Here is a 22,083-nt window from a genome sequence, read left to right as displayed (position 1 = left end):
ACTCTCCCCGCTCTTTTCCTCTGCCTAGTGGCCGCAGTATGAACTGTTCCTGAGGAGAAATAACCTGAATTAACTAAAGAATATTCCTTTTTGTATGTATTTCCTTTTGACTTTTTTTCCCGCCTTTTTCAAAATTCTAAATCAAATTTAGGCCAAAAGAACTATAAAGAATATAGCATCTGTGTGAAACACTTATAGCCTGTAACTATCAAATTCCCCATGTTCACAGGATAAATGACACTTATGCTACCTGTACATACATATTCCAGTCTAAATTATTGGGATTATTAAACTTCCTGTCAATACTAGAGGCTACCACTCTGACGCCTTTAACGTAAACAGGCTACAACTTGCTCCTGTCAAGATGTGTAGTTTCAAATGTTCTCATAAATTTGGTGGATTGCACTACCTAGTGGTCGAACTGAAAATTGTTCAGTATTTGGCTGCAAAACAGCCCAGTACAAAGGTTTGTTAATCCTTAAGCTCCAAAATTAGTACTACAAGAAGTCTCAGCGTAACAGTAGATACGTGTTCATTTCCAATAAGAGTAATAGCATTAATGTGGTATGTGAATGCCCATCAATAATCTACATTTGTGCCAGCTGTTACTGTAAAAATAAATAAATAAAACAAAAATGCTGTTCAGACAACACAAGAAACCCATGCAATAATAATAAACAAAAATGGAAGTAATAGAATGCCTAGTTAAAAAATATGGATGCAGAAGATATTATAGATTGCTAAATCAGTGTTTGATCTGGCTGCATGTGTAATAGTGTAAAAATGTTAATGAATAAGCCTATTAATAGGTTATATAATTTATAGTGTTATAGTGGCTCTATGCTACATTCATACTTGCACACTCGCAACCCTCATTGGAAAAGGCTGTCCCAATTCTTTAATTATCTCCAACACGTGTGTTCACATACTCCCCCTATGCACATGCCCCTTTCTGAAGACCACATCAGAGCACACTATCAGGAAGAGAATTTCCTATGTTCATGAAATAAATAAATAAATAAATAAACAAATAACTAACTAAATAAATAAATCAATAAGGTGGTGCAGCAGGTAGGTGTCGCAGTCACACAGCTCCAGGGACCTGGAGGTTGTGGGTTCCATTCCCGCTCCGGGTGACTGTCTGTGAGGAGTTGGTGTGTTCTCCCTGTGTCTGCGTGGGTTTCCTCTGGGTGCTCTGGTTTCCTCCCACGGTCCAAAAACACACGTTGGTAGGTGGATTGGCAACTCCAAAGTGTCCGTAGGTGTGAGTGAATGTGAGTGTGTGTGTGTTGCCTTGTGAAGGACTGGCGCCCCCTCCAGGGTGTATTCCTGCCTTGCGCCCAATGATTCCAGGTAGGCTCTGGACCCACCGCAACCCTGAATTGGATAAGGGTTACAGATAATGAATGTATATATTTGAACCTTAGAACTCTCTTTGCAGATTTTTTTTTTGTAAACATTTTGTCACAAAATTAAAACCATAACATAGCGCCTCCCACAGTATGAGCACTATGTGCTTCAGGAGTGGTGGTTTAGGTGAGAGTACAGGTCCGTTGCTGGCTATCAATGGCTATCAGCCGCAAGATGCTGTGACCCTTCAGTGGGTGGACTGACTTGGTGTCCAAAGAGATGGCTGACCTTTGAACCTAAGTTTGTGATGTCACGTTTAGACACACAACCAACACGACATGACCTGAGTCTGCATGAGTGTGTGGTGCCCTGTGATGGACTTTTACGCTCCCCAGGGTGTGTTCCTGCATTTGCTCCCAGTGATAGGCTTCTAACACTGAGATTAAGTTATAACAGACCATGAATGAACGAATGACCCTGAGTTAAACTGACCACAAGCTGGCCATTGTTATTATGTAACATGGACAGTTGATCCAACGATATGCTGTGCTGCACAGTTTATACCGTAAAAGTTTATGCTTACTCCTGATTGGTTGACCCCTCCCCCGCACACAGTCAACCCCCAACAGCCTGCTGCGCGTGCTCTCTCTCTCTCTTCCTCATATATCACTGCCACAGACACTGTGACCACTCCGGTACACGGACGTGGTCGAAACACCATGAAGGGACTGTCCGCACACGCCTTCATCGCTCTCTTCCTCGCGCTGTCGTGTGGTTGCGAGGCCAGCCGAAAACTCATAGTGTTCCTCATCGACGGTTTCCGTTATGATTACATGAACGACCTGCAGAGTCTCTCCGGCTTCAGAGAAATCGTGGAAAATGGAGTGAAAGTGGATTATATGACGCCGGACTTTCCGAGCCTCTCCTATCCAAACTACTACTCTCTAATGACAGGTGATATTTATGCATGCGTGTTAATTTTCTATCCACAGTGAATCTGATTTCACATTCACTGTTATCTCTGGACCACTTTTCCAGGTTTGCTGATTAAACCCTAAACTGAATATCCCAATGCTGATTCATTTCTGGCACTGCATTTCTTTAAAGACCGGGATTAATCTTTATCTGGGAGTCTTGTTCAGACAGGCGGCCAAAACTTTAGTCACAATGTGTCTCAAAATAACACAGAAGACTAGTTGCGGACAAACATAGAGATACTGATAGTTGCTTCCAACAATTTTTAGAAAGCTGTAATGAAAAATGTAAATAATTCAACCATATTTTAATAAGTGTATACCCAGTAAACAAGGAACGTCCCTAGACGTTCAAAATAGATCTAAAAGTAGTCTGTCCGTCAAGGACATATTTTAAACGTCAATGGACGTCCAAAATCCATCTTAATAAGTTAGTTAAGTGGAGACCAATGGATAACGTTAGTGGACGTTCAAAACGCGTTTTATACAAGTAATTTATTTACCAATTAATAACGTCAATGGACGTCCAAAATACGTCTAATAGTCGTCTTTTTAATGTCTGTGTTTGGACGTCTTTTCAACTTTCATTTTCAACCTTAAGAGAACGTTGATTAGACGGCAGTCATTACGTTATTTCAACGTTGTATCAACGGCTAATTGTTTACTGGGTAGCATCAAAAATAATTTTACAATAAAATGATAAAATATAGGCAAATATATGCTGTCCAATTCAAAAATGTCAAAATGTCAAAAATGTCCAATTCGATAATAATAAAGATGCCAAAAGAGAAATAGTGGTTCGTTTTAAATGTTCCCTACATAAATTTATAATAAATATTTTTTTAAACTGTTTATAAGAAAACTACACACTGCACTACATTAGTCCTACACCCTCATGCTCGAATCAATAAGTAGCATTTTTAAGAGGGCTCGTGTTATGATAAAAGGTATCCCTTATGTGGTTTCATATAATAATTTTCATGTGTCCATTGGAGTGGAACTGGATCCCGACCAGGTCCATCCTATGGTCAGCATTTATTCACTGCTCACACACCCTGCTACACAAATTTCCACTGAATGTACACTAAATGTACCAAAACCGTATGTAAATGTACCAAAAACTCACTAAAACCAAACATATACGTCCAGACTCATCTGACACTGAAATGGAGTCCATTTAGGATTTATTCATAAAACCAGCACTTACAGCTTAGGTTGCAGTGTCAGCTTTTCTTACGCTTTGGCTGTGTCACTACTTCAAAGTCTGTGTGAAGCAGTGCACATTCCTAACAATGTCTAATACAGTGAGGATTATCAGTTGAACTTTAAGCTTATAGCTCATTCAATGAAATATATATATATATATGGCTGCTGGCGCTGATAGACATATTCAGGATGGTTGAGATTGTACAAGCAGTGTGTGCACAATTGGTTGTCTGTGTCAGCAATGGCTGTCCCTTAAAGCAGCTGAATTCACTAAAGAGCAGTGTCCACAATCTTCTAGACATATGATGTAGCATGAAATTGAGAGCAATTAAAAGAAGTCTCTCAAAATCCAGTGTAAAGTGTCTCTTCCAAATATGACTGTAATATGTGGAGAACAACTATAATAACATTATGTAATATATTATGAGTTTGCAAGCAAATGCCTTGGCAATGATTAAAATAAAAATAAACAAATAAATAAATAAATAAAGTAGAGAGTGTTCAGTGTGATGCTCACTCTACCACTTAAGAATCTACTTTGTTCTAAGATGCTTTTGGGAAACCCTGCCCAGGTCCTTAAGTTCTAGTTAACATGACTCCTGGAAATTCAGAGGGAGTCTCACTGTTACTTCAGGAGTGAGAGTATGAACAAATCATGTTAGAAGGAAGAACATCACTTCCATTTAATCAGCTCTGTGATAGTGTGACTAGTTGGTGGAGAATAAGTCTATATTTAAAATTCTTTAGACAATACCAAACAATTCCTGAGGCAAACTACAGTATCATTAATAGATTTTCATTCAGTGTCAATGTGTCAATGAGAGTGAAATGAATCTGTGGCGCTAAATGGCATTCATTTGTTGTGATTCATGACAAGCTTATGGAGGATGTTGAGTGCACCCCAGCTGTTTTTGTGACCTGTGAAAGTTTTATACAAATTAAGGTAGATTTGTATTTAAATTTATATTTGCATATAACTGAGGCTGAAGAAAACCTATGGATAGCACAATGTTCTCAATTTCATATTTCAAACTTAGACATGCTTATATTTTTATTGCAAAACATACAATACAATATAACTCATCCATGGCAGTGAACACACACACACACACACACACACATGGATTTCACTAACCTGGCCAGTAGTACATGAAGACTTTCTTGCCCTTTTTCTGCATTAACTGCAGTCGGGACACTGAGCACACTCAGGCATGGAGCAGTGGACACCCATCCTAGCACCCAAGTTGCAGTTGTGGTTTATGCATTGTCACATCAAGCTGTGGATGTTGAGTGCGGAGATAATGCTGTTCCTAACCCCCCACCCCCACCCCCACCCCCTGACTTGTTTTATCTTTTTTTGCTCTAAATATTCACAGTTGTAAGTGAGTTCAGAGTATTACTTTCAAGTCTACACCTCAAACTGTGAATAATTCTTGGTGCTGTATAAAATGGACAGAGTGTGAAAAGCTTCCCAACCTAAAATGGCACACTCTAAGGCAGTGCTTAGTAACAAATTTGGCATATAACACAGTTTGCAAACATGTTTCATAGCCAGCTAGGTGTCTTCCTTTGCAGAATGAAAGTCTGAGATCAACTTCATGCAGATGTTGAAGTCTGGGGACTGTGCCAAATCAAAAGCTTTAGCTTGCATTTCTTAAAGAAGTTCATTGTGGATGACTCTTTTTGTCTGGGATTAAGGGCTTTGCTTAAGGTTTTACCTTTTTTACTACTTTACAGCTTCAGGTTTAATTCTGAAGTTTGAGGTTTGGATGTAGCATTAAGCAACCACATTTAATTAAAGTTCAGAGAGCTCACTAATGCTCGACCAAGACTAGCTAAACGACCAACACACAGCGTGAGGCTCAGCGTCTCTCCAGATTTCGCCTTTTAGTAGTATATATTCTACTGGTTTTAAACATTTTTATTCCATACGGACAGTAAAGCATCACATACAGCCGACAGGCTTTGCTTGACATTGGTCCGAACTACGTAAACAGTTTATTTAGCGTTAATCTGCTCCCTCAAAGTTAAGGACATTAGATCATGTTTACACCAACATCGAAGATGTCTACAAGGCTGTCCCCCTCCCCCACATGGGACAGTTTGATCACCTTTCATTGTTCCTGCTCCCCAAGTATGTGTCACTCATCAGACGTGTGGAAATATCAACAAGGAATGTTAAAGTGTGGCCAGATAGTGCTATCTCCTCTCTACAAAATCAGTTTCAGAACACTTATTAGAGTATGCTCTCTTCTCAAGATACTTTGGACTCTCACACGCACTTCCACACATATACCTCAGCTGTCATGAGCCACATTAACACATTTATAAACAATGTCACCTCTGTCAAACATGTAAAAATCAGAAGCCCTGGATGAATGCTGAAGTTTGCCTACTGTTAAAGGCACATGACGCTGCTTTTTAGATCTGGTGATGCTGAGGCCTACAGCACAGCCAGGGCAAACCTGAATATAGAGATTAGGAAAGTCAGACTCATCTACAAACAGTCTGTTGAGGAGCACTTTCACAACTCTGACCCCCGACACATGTGGAATGGCATCCAGATTCTCACAGACTACAAACCACCACCTCTGACCCCTTCATCCAGCAGCACCGCTCTACCACATGAGCTCAACCAATTGCTGCCGGCCCTGACGACTTGTTCTCAGAGTGTGTGTTGGACAGTTAGCCCAGTTACTGACATCTTTATTCTGTCACTGGACCAGGCTACTATTCCCTCATGCTGGAAGACCACCACCGTCATACCATTACCTAAGCGTCCTCCTGCTTCTTGGCTAAATGACATCCCTCATGTAGTACTCACCCCTATTATAATGAAGTGCTTAGAAAAACTGGTTCTCAGTCAGATCAAACAGATCAACCAAGGACACCATCTCCACTGCCCTTTATTCTACCTTCACCCACCTGGACAATAATAACAGCTACATCCGGATGCTGTTCATTGGCGTCAGCTCTGCATTCAACACACTCATTCCTACCATGCTGGTGTCCAAGCTTAGTGACCTAGGAATCAGCACTCCCATTTGTAACTGGGTCTTGGACTTTCTAACTAGCAGACCTCAGTCAGTGAGACTGGGCAGTCAGATGTCTTCAAGCCTCACTCTGAACACGGGTGCGTACTGAGCCCCCTGCTCTTCTCCCTGTTTAACCATGACTGTGTGGAACTGCATAGATCCAACATCTTAATCAAGTTTGCAGACAACACCACAGTCATCGGCCACATCAGTGACAATGATGAATCAGCCTACAGGGAGGAGATCCAGCATCTGCCGGAGTGGTGTTCCTTTAATAACCTTTTCCTCAGCACCAAGAAGACCAAAGAGCTCATTGTGGACTACAGGAAATCCAAACATCAACACACTCCCCAAGCCACTCACTGCACAACCTCCTACACTTGGGGAGGAGATACAGGAACATCTGTGCCAGAACCAGTCGGCTCAGCAACAGCTTATTCCTCTCATCAATAACACAACTGAACTCTTCATTCCACTGACATTCTATAATACACTGGACTCCATTGTACATTGGCTACAACACTGTTTCATCATACACACTGGATTTATTTAACATAATTTATGTTATCAATATTCTTCTTATTGATTAATATTTTACTCTTGCACTTTACTGCCATTTTGCACCATGTCTATAATTGCACAATACTGCAATTTTTTATTTTTATTTTTCACTATGTTCCATATTGCCCTATGCTACTATTTGCACTTCAGGTAAATGCTAAATGCATTTTGTTGTCTTGTACTTGTAAAGAGCAATGACATTAAAGTTGAATCTATCTATCTAGTGGTCAAAAGGGCAATAATATCATTCAAACTGTTGTGAAACTGCAGATTTTTTTTTTGTTTTACTGGCAAGCAGATTAGGGATAATTGAATGGTGTCATTCATTTAGAGAGCCTGGCACAGCATGTGGCTTTAGCTCTTATGCGTCCACACAAGGACTCTCCACAGTGATAACTGCTTCGCATTGTGTCATTGATTTTAGGGTCATGAAGGCCACTTTGAAAACTATAATTTTAAGACCTCTGTCAGGACACTTGAAAACTCACTTTAGAGGTTGGTTTTAGTCCATTTCCACTCAATCAGCTTTGCTGGATGGATGAATCTTGATCTTCATCTTTGAGTTCATTGCTGTGACATGACGGCTCACCCATGCTGAATGATTTAGGATAGAAGTATTTATATCTAAGAGGAAATAGTGAGAACATTTTATTTCTAATTCTATTAATACATTTGCAGGCATGTTTTTCCATAGTTTAAGATTCGGCTGCATTCTCTGTATTTCACAGTCAGTGATATTGAAATTTGAGCTCTGGGATGACCAGTCAATTTTTTGTTTGAAATCCTTTTTCACATTGTATTTGTTACTTGTCTCCAGCGACTAGGTTTACAACTTGCTTGGATTGTGATAAACTCTGCTGTTTCTGATAAATTGCTACTTCAGAATCTCACTCTCTCTCTCTGTCTCTTTCTGTTTGGCACTCAGTGGAACAAAGAACAGCACTAAGCCCCAACACACACACAGTTCCAGTGCAGTTCTCCCAGTCTCTGCATCTCTTATGGGGGGAATTGCTGATGGTAGTTGTTTTGTTTGGGCACATGCATCCCCTCTCCTCTCCACAAAGCCTGAACACGGTGAGGAGGGAGTCTGCCGAACAATCACACTCAGGCATTAACACAGGGGATGAACAATGAAGACAAAGCCCAGCCAATATAATGGACATCTGTTGGACCCGCCGGCCCCAAACTACACATTGGGGCAAAATGGATATTTAGGGGGCCAAGCACCAAAGGTGCTTGAGCCACTCTTGATTTTGCTCTGATTTTTCTTCTACATCTTATTATAATTTTTCCCATAGGGGGCGCTGTAAAATCCAAAAATCAGTTTCTCAGCCCCTGATAGTCCTACTGAAATGAAATCTTGCATGGTGCACCCATGAGTTACCTGTTCACCAGTCCATTAAGGGCAACATGTTCAACTGAAAAATATGGCCGCCATTAGCCAGTTAGTACATTACAGCCATTTGGGAGACTTTACATATATGTCCTCATTTTTTAATAGCCTGTAAAATGTCATGCCCATCAACCTCAAGGTGGCGCTATTCAAAAAAACCAAGAATAACAACGTCTGTCTTTTCCTTGTGCACAAATGTTTTATATCTTATTATACAGTGCACCAAGCCTGACAATTTTTCTAAATACATGTCCATTATAAATGTTTTTGGTCAGTTCATGAAAGTTTGAAAAATGCCCATTGCGTACTAGTCACTGGGCTTTCACCACATATGTTCAAACCTGGTATTAAAATAATCTGTGGAGTCTCAAAATACATAATTAGCAAAAAGATCTTTTTCATCATCTTTTGGCTGGAGTACAACAATCCACCCTTGTGGTGCTGGGTGTGTTTTTAACCGCTTCTTTAACTTTATTCTGGATGTTAAAATTGTGTTCAAATTTAAAAACATTTCCCCAATGTCAGCCTGAAACAGAATATTAACTAAATGTTCATGAGAATTTTGTTATAATGATAATAATTCAAAGTATTTGAAATACTTGCAAAAATGGTGCTTGATTCCATATTACTCCACCATTTAAAGAGGCTCAAGACATGGTGGGTGTTCACAGGTCCTTTGTGGCGTAACATGCAAGCAACTGCCTCGTTGACCAGAGTTTCGGGGTTTAAATCCCGAACTGGACCGCCATGACAGAAAAATGCTTTCATGAATGCTGTGAGACCCGTGTATGCTGCATTGTTCAGATAGGGTGTTTTATTCTCACTAATAACACCACAAAACTGAAATCCATCCATTCATTATCTGTGACCACTTATCCAATTCAGGGTCATGGTGGGTCCAGAGCCTACCTGGAATCATTGGGTGCAAGGCAGGAACACACCCTGGAGGGGTCGCCAGTCCTTCACAGGGCAACACAGACAAACACACACATTCACACACACACACACTCACACCTACGATCACTTTTGAGTCACCAATCAACCTACCAACGTGTGTTTTTGGACTGTGGGAGGAAACCGGAGCACCCGGAGGAAACCCACGCGGACACGGGGAGAACATTTTTTTCTTGCATAAAAGTTTGCACAGACCAAATCATAAGATCTAGAGACATGAAACATACTTTTTTCCCTCTGCTCAGGCTAGTGAAATGACCCCAATCAGCCTGATGGTGGCGCTATAGAGCAACATGCATTTTGGCCAATATTTTTTTAACGATGGCACCTAGGATGAAAAATCTTACTGCATTTTGTTTTGGCTCATTGGGTGTGTTTAGCTCCTCCCACATACACCACTGCCATATTTGGCAAAAACCACAAAACCATAATTTTTCTACTAGTCCTAGATATTTTTAAATACCCCAACAATATAGGTATCAAAGTGTTCAGGGGAGTCTCCTGATTAAAAATGATCACAAAATATTAGCCACATGCCAATTAGTCTGCTTCCTGCTTCCTTGCCGTTCAGGCGCTTTGCTGCTTAGCTCTGCTATCTTTTATTTCTTTCTTGTATATTTTTTCGAAACGTACTTGTTTTTCTGTGATAGAGTATCTGGGCTTTTAAATATACACACGTCAGCAGCACTACGAAGCCAAAACTGGATATTTTCTGCTTTTGATACTTTTTAAAGTAGTGCGATTGCTCTAGGAACCAGGACTGTTCCAACAACCAGGACGGTTTCAACAGGCTACAGTAGAAGAAACTTGTGAAATGCCACATCATTTTGTTCAACACATGTGCTGTCAGAATTGTTATGGACTTCTACAGAGAATGTCAGCTTTGGAAAGGGATTTTCTGAACCTGCTATCAGAGTTTAAGGATTGGCATGTCGGAGCTGTGCGAGGATTAACAGTGAGTGGGAGTACGGGCAGCAGACAGCGGGCTGAGGACTTAACAGAGCTGCGGACAGTGGAGGGACACAGATCCAGACCAGAGGATCATGTGGATGGCAACACTGCCATGAGTACAGCTAGAGACGGGTCTATTGAATGTAGACCCAAATGCTGTGGTTTTTATAGCTCTGTAGTCTTGTCCTCTACTCCTGGTACCACAGCTGGTCCAAGAAATTCAATTGCTAAACCCAATTGAATTGGGTGAACACAGCACAGAAAGTGTCAGCCAGTCAAAAAACCCTAACAAACTTACAGACGACACGCTGCCCTTTGGAGATGACACTGTTAATGGGGAACAAACCCAAAACTCATAGTGCAATGTGAGCCAAACATCACAGTCCCTGAACTTAATGTAAAGCTTTCAGCTGTAATGGCTGAGTACACGAATGTGAAGAGGATTATTTACACGTTGAAAAGAATGACACAGTCAAGCAGGAGTCTGAGGTTTAAAAAGAAACTTTAATGACTTCCTTAACACACTCAGCAAGTTCAACATACAATCTTTCATCAGTGGACCTCTACCTGCAGGAGGCACCAATATGTTCTGAAGGTTACTGGGATTAAACACCTGGCTACAGAACAGCTGCAGGACTGAACGTCATTGACAACTTTAACTTGTTGTTTGGGAAGAGAGATCTTTTTAGGAGAGATGGACTGCACATGAACAAGAGGGGTGCTAAACCTCTGAAAGACAACCTCATTTTCTCAGTGTGTTATTTATCCACTTCTTTTGGTGGTGGTGCATCAGCACCATCATCAAGGAACTCTGCTGTACAAGCTGATGACACCATGTCACAGCAAGAACATCCTCTCTCCACTGAGGACGACCTGAGAGAGCAGCAGACAATGGACATGAGTGGCAACGACCAACTCTATCAGCTGCCAGAGACACCAAAACCCCAAGAGGAATCCTCCATGTCCTCTGTTCCACCCCCCACATCACCCCACCTGAACCTCCCAGCAGCCACGGAGAAGCTGGTATCAGCTGGGACAAGGCTGTCACTTTCATTTTCAGCCAGCCCTCAGGTGCAAAGAAGAACCACCCCAGCTTCTACTCCACCCTCATCTACTGCCACTTCCCCACTGCAGTGCCCCAGATTGTCCCCTGCGAAAAATCACACTCCATCACAACCTAGAGCACCTCAACGGAAGAGACAAGCTCCTCGACCCCCGGAAAGGCAGTTTCGCTCACAGCCCCATCGCCAGCAGGAGCTTCACACAGCTTCGTCAGCTGAAAAGGGCGAGGAAAAGTGATGTTTTTCAGGTCCTGGTTGCTGCAGTGATGATGTCATGTTTTCAAAACAAGCTTGGACCTTTGGTGCCTGTAATCTCTCCCATTCCAGTACTTATCAGAGAAAGAACAGGGAGATCAGGTCAGATTCTGTGAATGTGGCCAATCTACAGCATATAAAATGTGAGACAGAGATTCTGTGGCAAAGTGCACGAGTTACTAAGTTAGCGCTTTAGATATCAGATCTCTCACAAACAAATCACACTTAATTAATGGTTTTATTACAGCACATGGGCTTGGTTTTATACTTTTAACTGAGACTTGGCTAAATGAATGTAGTGCTGCAACTGTTTTAATGGAGTCGGCTCCTCCAGATTTTCATTTTTTAAATGTATCTCGTGCCAGTAGAAAAGATGGAGGTCTAGCTGCTCTGTTCCATGGTTCTTTTCAGTGCAGGAAGTTATCATTTGGTGATTTCACAACATTCGAGTACCTCTGTGTAGTTCTGAAAGGTGCTGATTTTATTGATAAATTTACAGAGATGCTGTCTTTTATTTCTACTATTTCTACTGGCCATTTTGTTATTGCTGGTGACTTTAACATATCGACAATCCCAAGGACGGTTTGCCAAGGAACTACACGCCATATTGGACTCTTTTGATCTTTCACAGCATGTTACAGAGAGTGCACATTGTCATGGTCATACGCTGGATGTTGTTATCGCAAAGAGTAACAACATATCAGCGACTGTGAAGGACATTGCGTTGTGTTCTTTGATATGTGGGCCTCACCAGTCTTCACGGGCAGAAGGGTTTGTGTCAAGAAAAAGATTATAAAGGACTGCACATCTACACTTTTCATGAGTAAAATGTGCACTACACCATGTGAACAATCCAACTCTGTTGATGATCTGCTAAATAGTTTTAATTCAAAATCTGTCAGTGTTATGGATGAGATTGCTCCAGTTAAAGTGAAGGCTATGTCTTGCAAACAGAAAGCACCATGGAGAAACGAGTGGAGGGAGTGTCGCAAGGCAGAATGCAGATGGCGTAAAAAGAGTCTTCATATTCACAAAGAAATCTACAAAGATAGGCTACGTGAATACAACACGATAATATGCAAAACACAACAATCCTATTTCTCTAGCATCATCAACAACATTAACAACAGCAAAATCCTCTTCATTGTGGTCGACAGACTTACTAACTCACCCACACCAATGACCGATGAGTTTTTTTAACACTAAAATCCAGAATATCAGATTAGTACATCTATATCCAACAATGAGTGTGTACCCTCTACATCACCTCATAAAAACTCCTTAGTTAAAATGTCAGAGTTTAGTACTGTAAACAGTGACATTTTAATTGACACAGTTAGTCATCTCAATCCATCCACTTGCAGATTTGACACACTACCAACCAAATTTTTAAAGAGTGTTTCACACAATAGCACTAGACATTAATGACATTCGCTTAAATACGGAGGCTGGAAAGGTATCTCTTCTATTACTTCTTGACCTTAGTTACCTTTGATACCTTAGCTGCCTTTGATACCATTGACCATAAGATTCTTATAGATAGACTCGCAAACTGAGTTGGACTCTCAGGAACAGTCCTGAAGTGGTTCGTTTCTTACCTGGAAGGCAGGAACTACTTTGTAGAAATAGAAAATAATATTTCAGAGAACATGCCAGTGACCTGTGGTGTCCCCGAGGGTTCTATTCTTGGTCCAATTTAATTTATACATGCTTCCTCTTGGCCAGATTCTACAGGACTATGGGCTGTCCTATCACAGCTATGCAGATGATACTCAGATTTACATGGCCCTGTACCCAAAAGACTCTGGTCTAGACTCATTAAGAAAGTGTCTTGAACACATCACTAACTCGCTTGCACATATACTTATGAAATGTACCGTACTTGTTAGGCACATGATTATGTGGAAACCATCCAAATTCTGTGTCAATTAACCCATAGAGGGTGCTGTAAAATCCAGAAATCAGTTTCTCAGCCCCTTATAGACCTACTGAAATGAAATCTTGCATGATTCATCCATGAGTTACCTGTTGACCAGTCCATTAATGGCAACATGTTCAACTGAAAAATATGGCCGCCATTAGCCAATCAGTTCATTACAGCCATTTGGGAGACTTAACATAGCCCAATTGTCATTTTGATAAGTATATATATGTCCTCATGTTTTACTAGCCTTTAAAATGCCATGTCCATGAACCTATTTACTATTCAGAAAAACCAAGGATAACAACTTCTGTTTTTACCTTGTGCACAAATGTGTGTTTTATTCTTGCTAATAACACCACAAAACCGAAATGCTGAATTAACTTCTATTTTTCCCTGCATAAAAAAGTTTGCCCGGACCAAACAATAAAATTTAGCTTGTTTCCATATTACTCCACCCTTTCAAAATCCTGGGTCAAAAGGGACACTGCAGAAGGCACTTATAGCTTAACATGAGAGCAACTGCCTTCTAACCCGTAGGTTCAGGGTTCAAATCCTGAGCTGGGCTGCAGTATCTGAAGAATGTGATCACGATTGCTGTGGCAGTGTTATACTTAGAGAACATTACAGGAAGGTGTTAGATTGAAACGACATGTAATGTTCTTAAGAACTGCAAAATTGCAAGTCAATGATTCAGTTTGTGATTGTGATGTTCATCACTATCATTTATAATATGAAATTATAATATTTATAACATCACCCATCCCTATTATTGAGAAATGTTGTGTATCCTTAGCTACACAAAAAAATATTTTAATTTCCTTGGAACGCATAGCTGGAATATATAATGAGTCAAAAAAGGAGAGGTGGAGCTTTATCTTTTCACAAACATTTTTATCCTTGCCTTTGTGGTGATAATATTGCTCAGCAAAACGTAACCAATAGTCCAAACAATGGGGTCGTAGAATGATCAGTGTTGGGCTTTCTTTCGTGAATTCAGATCAGTTTTACAGAGTAACTTTGAATTTTTTTTTGTTACCCTAGGTCGGCACTGTGAAGTGCACCAGATGACTGGAAATTACATGTGGGATAAGGATACAATGAAGGAGTTCCTAATCGGAACAAATCTGGACAGCCGCTTACCGATGTGGTGGGAAGGCTCAGAACCTCTCTGGGTAACCATGCAGAAAAGGGGCAAGAACGTCTATATGTACTACTGGCCAGGTTAGTGAAGTGTGTGTGTGTGTGTGTGTGTGTGTGCTGTCAAGTTAATGAGAAATGGATTTGTAGGACAGAAACAACATTTCTATTTATTTTTTATTTATTGTCTAGAATGAGTATAATCAATTTCATTTTAGTTGATGACGTAAAGTAGAGTTGGCTGAACCCCTTTAATCCCATTGGTCACAATAGTAACTGTAAAATGTGTTCCTGAAAAATATATCAATGCATTTCCAGCAAATAAATAAATAAGAAAGTGTCTGAAAGAGTGAAATTTATGCAGTGTCACATGTTTAGCGTAAACTGTCACATGACCAGAATTGTTCATGCCCTGGTTGCACCACAAGAAGAGGATGGCTGTATCGAAACTCTCAAAGAAAATGTTAATAAATGTATGTTAACGTTAAGAGGGGACAATTACATTGGAAATGTAACATCTTTAAAGTGTCTAGTGTGGATTTATGCATTTTCATTTACTCAAATTTATTTAGTGTGGTCATGGAAGGAGTAAACCTGTTGATGGAAACAATAGTCACCGGTGGGATAATACAATGCATCTAAGTGTACACTTATACACACATATAGCTCTTTTTCTACCAAACTTTCTACACTGTTTCTACAAAGATTTACTTTGAGTCAAATTCTAGATATGTGGGATCCAAGTGAACAACTAGACAAGGCTTGTCTTGTCCTTATATACCCCTGTGGTTTGAGTGCTCCTTTGTCTGGTGTTGTTTGTGTGTAGATGTGTGTTTCTCTGTCTCTGCGTCTTCCATGTCTACCCCGGTTCATGGCTGTTTCCTGTCTGTCCTTGTTTAATACCGTCTTGTCTTTATTCAGTCTGTCTAGCCCGTGTTCCTTGTGTTTACGTCCACCTCCCTCGTCTGTCCTGCTCAGCCGTAACACAGTGATTATGATAGCAAAGGATCAGACTTGGTGTAAGAGGGGGAGAGAGGTAATTTGCCAGCCAGGCTGTTAAATGCATACTGCGAATTTGTTTGAACATGTGCATGGTTTCCTCCCACAGTCCAAAAACACACGTTGGTAGGTGGATTGGCGACTCAGAAGTGTCCATAGGTGTGAGTGTGTGAGTGAATGTGCGAGTGTGTGTCGCCCTGTGAAGGACTGGCGCCTCCTCCAGGGTGTGTTCCCAGTGATTCCGGGTAGGCTCTGGACCCAACACGACCCTGAACTGAATAAGAATTACAGACAATGAATGAATGAATGTTTCAATGCGTGTGGCACAATGGAAACAATGTTGATGTTTCATGTTCTATTATCTTTGCTTTCAGTATTCATAATGGTTTTTCAATGTGTAAAATAGTCACACTAGAGTATAATAGAGCAGTCTTGTGGAAATACTGGCATCTGCTAATGAGAAAGTTATAAATATGATATGAACTTGGGTAGGATATACAGGAATGTACATGACTGCATAGGACTAATGTTAAATACATATGCACCATATCATCCCACCTGTCACAATTGTGACCATTCATAAAACAAACATTTTCACCCAGTTTTCTTTGAAAATGTAAAAAAAAATACTGATGGGTTTTTTCAAATGGTTAATAATGATGTATAAATAGGACATTTATATGTCTGAAAAAATTGGGATTAAATGGGTTAATGATCTTTATCACTATCTTAATTTATGACTTGTTTCATACCATACAGATGACATACCTGACCATTAGTTTACTTTAATAAATACTTCAGACTAAATTTGGAATATCAAAACATAACTTTCAGTATTTCAATGTACATTTATCCTGAGCAGGTTGTGAAGTAGAGATTCTTGGTCAACGGGCCACATTTTGTGAGGAATATGTTTACAATCCCTCTGAGAAGAACCTAACGGATTCCATTGAGAATGCTCTCAGTGTGTTAAAGTAAGTGGGTAGTCAATCATTAATGTAACCATAACATCTTCATAAGCATTTTTTGTGTTTGTCAGAAAAGCCAAAGGATGTATTTTGATACATCATTTTAAAGGTATACATTCATATAAATAATAAACTGATGTATTTATATATTTATGGTATACATTCGAGTACTATACATAGTATGAACTGTCCTGAATTGTGATAAAACACTTGATTGGGACTGAATCAGAATGTCAAAATAATTCTAAATGAACTGCATAATTAGACATTTTCATCTTTAATTATTTGCGTATTTATTATAATATATTTAATTTAATTTGACCAGGAGCGGTAAAGCAGACATGGCAGCTGTGTACTATGAGAACATTGATGTGGAAGGGCACCACTATGGTCCTGGGTCACTGCAGGTACAGAGGGCTGTCCGGGCACTGGACATGGCATTTCAGACTCTAAACCACAAAATCAAGGTCTGTGCGTATTTATTATTTTATTTATTGATGTGTACTTACTTTGTAAGAGAAACATATTACAATGTAGTGGTGTAATAAAACATATGGGCTGGTTTACATAAATGTGGAAAAACATATGTTCAGAAGAGTTATCCTTCATCGTACCCATCATACTCTCACAATTCTCATGCAATGGCTAGTCACCACAACTTCAGTGAACACCTATTGGAGGTTTCAGGTAGACTTATCAGAAACTGAGGAAATGCACAGATTAAGGAACTTGTAGAGTCTACACCAAAATCCACTAGCTCTATCCTGTAGGCTCATGGTGGCCAATCCTTTGACTAAGATTACAGTCTAAAGTAGACACTGAGATTGTAATTGTGCATTTCAGGAGAAGAACATGCAAGATGAGCTGAACGTTATCATGTTTTCTGACCATGGGATGACTGATATCCAATGGATGGAGAAGGTCATTGAACTGGAGGCTTACATCAACATGTCCGACATCATAAAGATGATGGACAGAGGGCCAGTCGTCAGTATGTGGCCTAAAGAAGCCAAATTTGAGGAGGTCAGTTCACTGTAATATGCAGGTACTCCACTGGTAAATAAATAAAAGCATATAGAAAATAGACACGGCCTTTGTACTTTGTCTTTCTTGAAGGCCCACTTAGACTTTGTACTGAGTCTGTTTATAGTTTTATGTCAAGTCACCGCAGCTAATGTGCATTTCCTGAAATGTACAGTATCAAAGGTTATTGTAGAGATACAGCACTTATTTAGATTGTATAGACCTCTCTTTATGAAAGGCACCATACCTATTATTATTTTTATTGCCATATTTTGTATTATTATCTCACACGTGCATCTGAAAATTTTCCTATTCATTAATTACAGCTGTCAGTTTGGTTTACCCATACTAAAGCACTTGTACATGCAGCAAGTACTTGGTGAGCTATGATGAATTCAACTTGCAGTATCAGCCTTTATTCTTCTGGGACTGCTTAATAACACATTTTGGAACACTGCTGAGGATTTGATTGCATTAAGTTACTAGCATTAGTAAGCTCAAGTATCAGTGCTGATGATTCCATAACCCTCCAGCAAACTCTTAGCTCTGGGCATGTGCGGTAGTCCTATTCTATTAGCAGTGGAACTCATTATTCAGTGGAACCCATAGAAGCTGATTGTGTGGTAATGGACACATGTCAGTTATGGATGCACCTTAATTCAGGATGTAGTTGAAGTCACAAATGTAAGGTGTAACTTTGAACACACAATGAAGAAAATTACTTCTCACTTGTTATATCTAATGTTCTTTATTTTGATTTCAGGTGTACCGAGCCCTGAAAACAGCAAAGAACATGAATGTGTATCAGACGCATGAAATTCCAGGTCGTTATCACTACAAGGGCGGAAGATTCGTCTCACCACTGACACTTGTTGCTGAACCTGGATGGTTTATCACTGAGGTTAGTCTCCCCGGTTCAGATGTCTTAATGTGCTACAAAAAATGTGGGTTAATTTTGTATTTAGCCATATTTATATATATATATATACCACTTTAAAAACAGACAGCTGAGGTATGGAGTAAAGATTAATGAAGGGAATCTAAGTCTAATTTTGAGAAGCAGACACCAGGTCTATAACGTAAAAAATACATCAACAGTCCCAAAAAGAAATGAAGCTATAATAAATGGTGTAAGTGGTCAACTGAATGGTAACAATATATAATATTTAGCTGTTAAAGGCTCTGTGTAATTCTAAGTTCTTTGATGAATATAGGAAATTGCACAAGGTTTTTTTTTTGTTGGAAATCCAGTAGCTGGGTGGCATTTAACTTAGCACTGTACTGTATTAAGATTGTAATTTCAGAATAGCCCCATATAAAATTAAACCCTCATTTTCATTTAAACTCTAAATCATAAAATAACTCAAATAGAATAATAGCCTGAATAATTTGAGTTCTTAAATTGTAAAAATGATCGCGCTAGTTTATGTCAAACAGCACTTTCAACAGTGAATCAGCAATGACACTGCAGTTTAGTCCATGACTGGTTCACTTCAGCCCATACACCATTCTCAGATTCTCAGCACAATTTGCTGATCATCTGCCCTGGAGCACTTCTGATTTCCAAAAATGCCAGTCATCTCTGAATGCAGCACAGAGCTCCACTTTCATCTCTGCAGCCCCTGCAGATTAGGCCACTCCTTTGAATTCCGATTGGGCTATTCAGCCATGATTCAGTCTTGCATGTAACAGCCCCAATTTGCCCAAAAACAATAGCCTTCTCCTAGATCCTTTGAGCAAATCCTGGCAAAGTAAAAGGTAGCTCCTACGTGGTGCGTCATCAGGCACAAAGCAAAAAAAAAACAGCATTCAACTGCCTTTAGAAGCTCAGGGTGGGAAAATGGTGGAATGTGCATCGGGGAGCAAGCCAGAGATTATTAGTAGCTGTGCAGATTCAGTGAGGAAGGCCAAACTTATCTCACTCATCTCCCTACATCCTGCTTGCAGAGCAAAGCGAAGCTCCCCTTCTGGCAGAATGGCACCGGGGCAGCAGATGCTTGGCAGCATGGTTGGCACGGCTATGACAATGAGTTTATGGACATGAGAGGCTTCCTTTTGGCTCAGGGACCAGGTAAACTATACTCAAATATAAACACCAGGGCTGCACAAATCTAGCCCAGAGGGCCAGTCTCCATCACAGTTTGATAATTCCTAAACTCAAGTATTCTCACTAAATCTGGCAAATAAAAAATATCTGACACCAGCCCTCTAACACTGATTTGTGCACCTCTGGTATACACTCACTATATAATTCATTAGAAACCCCGTAGTTTGTGTGTAGTTTTAGGTGAACGGGAGCTGTAGCCCTCCTGCTGTGCCCCTCATCCTGTAGTTGTTCATTACTGGTCACTTTCTGAAATGGTCTTTACAGATTTATTTTTTTATTTTATGTTTTTGTGGGGTTAACCTATCAGTGAGACATATCTATGTGAAAGTCCCAGCAATGCTGCTGTGTCAAATCAACAATGTTCACACATGACACCTACTATTACATCAGCTTCTACAAATCAGCCTCCCTGCTGGGGTACAGAGTGGTCTGTCGCCTAAATTATATCTGAGGAACAGCATGCTCGTGGTCATTAACTGATCAGTAATAAACAACGTAGAAAAAGGCTGACACATTTTGTATTTCAACAGTTGCATTACAGTAAGTAATTGTTTGTACCCAATGTTGTCCTCGCTACAGTTGGTCTGGAAGCTAAAGGGAGCTCATTAAAAAAGCATGCTCATTAAATATAATTTGATCAAATTGAGATCTATAGAAGGCGGCACGGCGGCGCAGCAGGTAGTGTCGCAGTCACACAGCTCCAGGTACCTGTAGGTAGTGGGTTCGATTCCTGCTCCTATCTGTGAGGAGTCGGTGTGTTCTCCCCGTGTCTGCGTGGGTCTCCTCTGGGTGCTCCGGTTTCCTCCCACAGTCCAAAAACACACGTTGGTAGGTGGATTGGCGACTCAAAAGTGTCCGTAGGTGTGTGTGTGTGTTGCCCTGTGAAGGACTGGCGCCCCCTCAAGGGTGTATTCCCGCCTTGCGCCCAATGATTCCAGGTAGGCTCTGGACCCCTGCGACCCTGAATTGGATAAGGGTTACAGATAATGAATGAATGAGATCTATAGATCATGTGACTTTGTAAAACTTGTGACAGGTCTACACTCTCTCTGACCTGCCTATCTACTCTCTGTCTCTTAGACTTCAAGAAGAACTTCCGAGCGGGTCCGATCAGAACAGTGGATGTTTATAATTTAATGTGTAAGACGCTGGACATCGAGCCCCTTCCCAACAACGGCTCCTGGCCCAGAGTGGAGTTCATGCTGCAAAACTCAGCTGGTACTGTACAGCCTGTGCTGCTTCATTGCTGTTTGCTAGCAATTCTGGTGCTGCTGTTGTCTGCTCAGATCTAGAACCTTCCTCTATCAGGAGAACTGTAGCCATACCCAGCCTTTCATCAATTATGCTTAATGAATGCATCAAACAGGAAAATACTGAGACACAAACAAAAATGTGGAGATAACACAAGGAAAAGTTCAGGGTCTGGGTCTGCATAGTAATTCGAGTTAATTCTTCTTCAGGAGGACATATAGACAGTATTCTTTTGCGGCTACAATATGCAGAAACAAAGAGAATGTTATGTTGATGAATGATCCAATGGTTTGCACATGTGCAATAAACTGAAGCATGATTTTACGCCAAAGATAGTGCTAACCATTGTGACACAGCCGATTTTTACTGTCATTTTTAGATTTGCTTCACTCAAATGTGGATGGTTTGTATTAATGTCAGTTTCAGTCTGAATAAAAGGGAAATAAGAATGGATGGGTGCTTTGGTATTTAATTTCCCAACTGTGAAACCCGCAATATTACTGTCCTTGATGGCTGCATAGTTCTAAATGTAATGAAACATGTAGTTATTTAAAGTTTTCATGGAAGGTCTCTCTTCTCATCATCACTCTTTCTGAATATGATTATCTGTATTTTTCTGGGTCTTTGTACTAATGTAATTTTCTCAATAAAAATGATAATGGTCATATATCAGCAGTGGTAATGTGCAGTGAATCACATTCTGTTCTGGCTTTTGGGAAGTGAAATAGTGTTTTCATTTTTCCTCACTCTAACTAATTCATTCATTCATTCATTATCTGTAACCCTTATCCAATTCAGGGTCGCAGTGGGTCCAGAGCCTACCTGGAATCATTGGGCGCAAGGCGGGAATACACCCTGGAGGGGGCGCCAGTCCTTCACAGTGCAACACAGACACACACATTCACAACTACGGACACTTTTGAGTCGCCAAACA

General features: G+C 40.3%; 1 protein-coding gene across 1 annotated transcript; it reads left to right on the top strand.

Moving 5' to 3' along the window:
- The first annotated feature begins 2,016 nt into the window (after positions 1-2,016).
- Positions 2,017-21,807, top strand: enpp6 (ectonucleotide pyrophosphatase/phosphodiesterase 6). The gene is made up of 8 exons (XM_066649366.1): positions 2,017-2,304; positions 14,706-14,885; positions 16,663-16,774; positions 17,094-17,235; positions 17,612-17,791; positions 18,555-18,692; positions 19,739-19,862; positions 20,979-21,807. Exons 1-8 carry the CDS (start codon positions 2,070-2,072, stop codon positions 21,188-21,190), a joined length of 1,323 nt encoding a protein of 440 aa, XP_066505463.1. The 5' UTR covers positions 2,017-2,069; the 3' UTR covers positions 21,191-21,807.
- Positions 21,808-22,083: the final 276 nt, after the last annotated feature.

The sequence above is a fragment of the Hoplias malabaricus genome, chromosome 17, assembly GCF_029633855.1.
Source record: "Hoplias malabaricus isolate fHopMal1 chromosome 17, fHopMal1.hap1, whole genome shotgun sequence".
Lineage (NCBI taxonomy): Eukaryota > Metazoa > Chordata > Actinopteri > Characiformes > Erythrinidae > Hoplias > Hoplias malabaricus.
The sequence above is the reverse complement of the archived record's forward strand: the minus strand, read 5'-3'. Positions and strand labels throughout refer to the sequence as shown.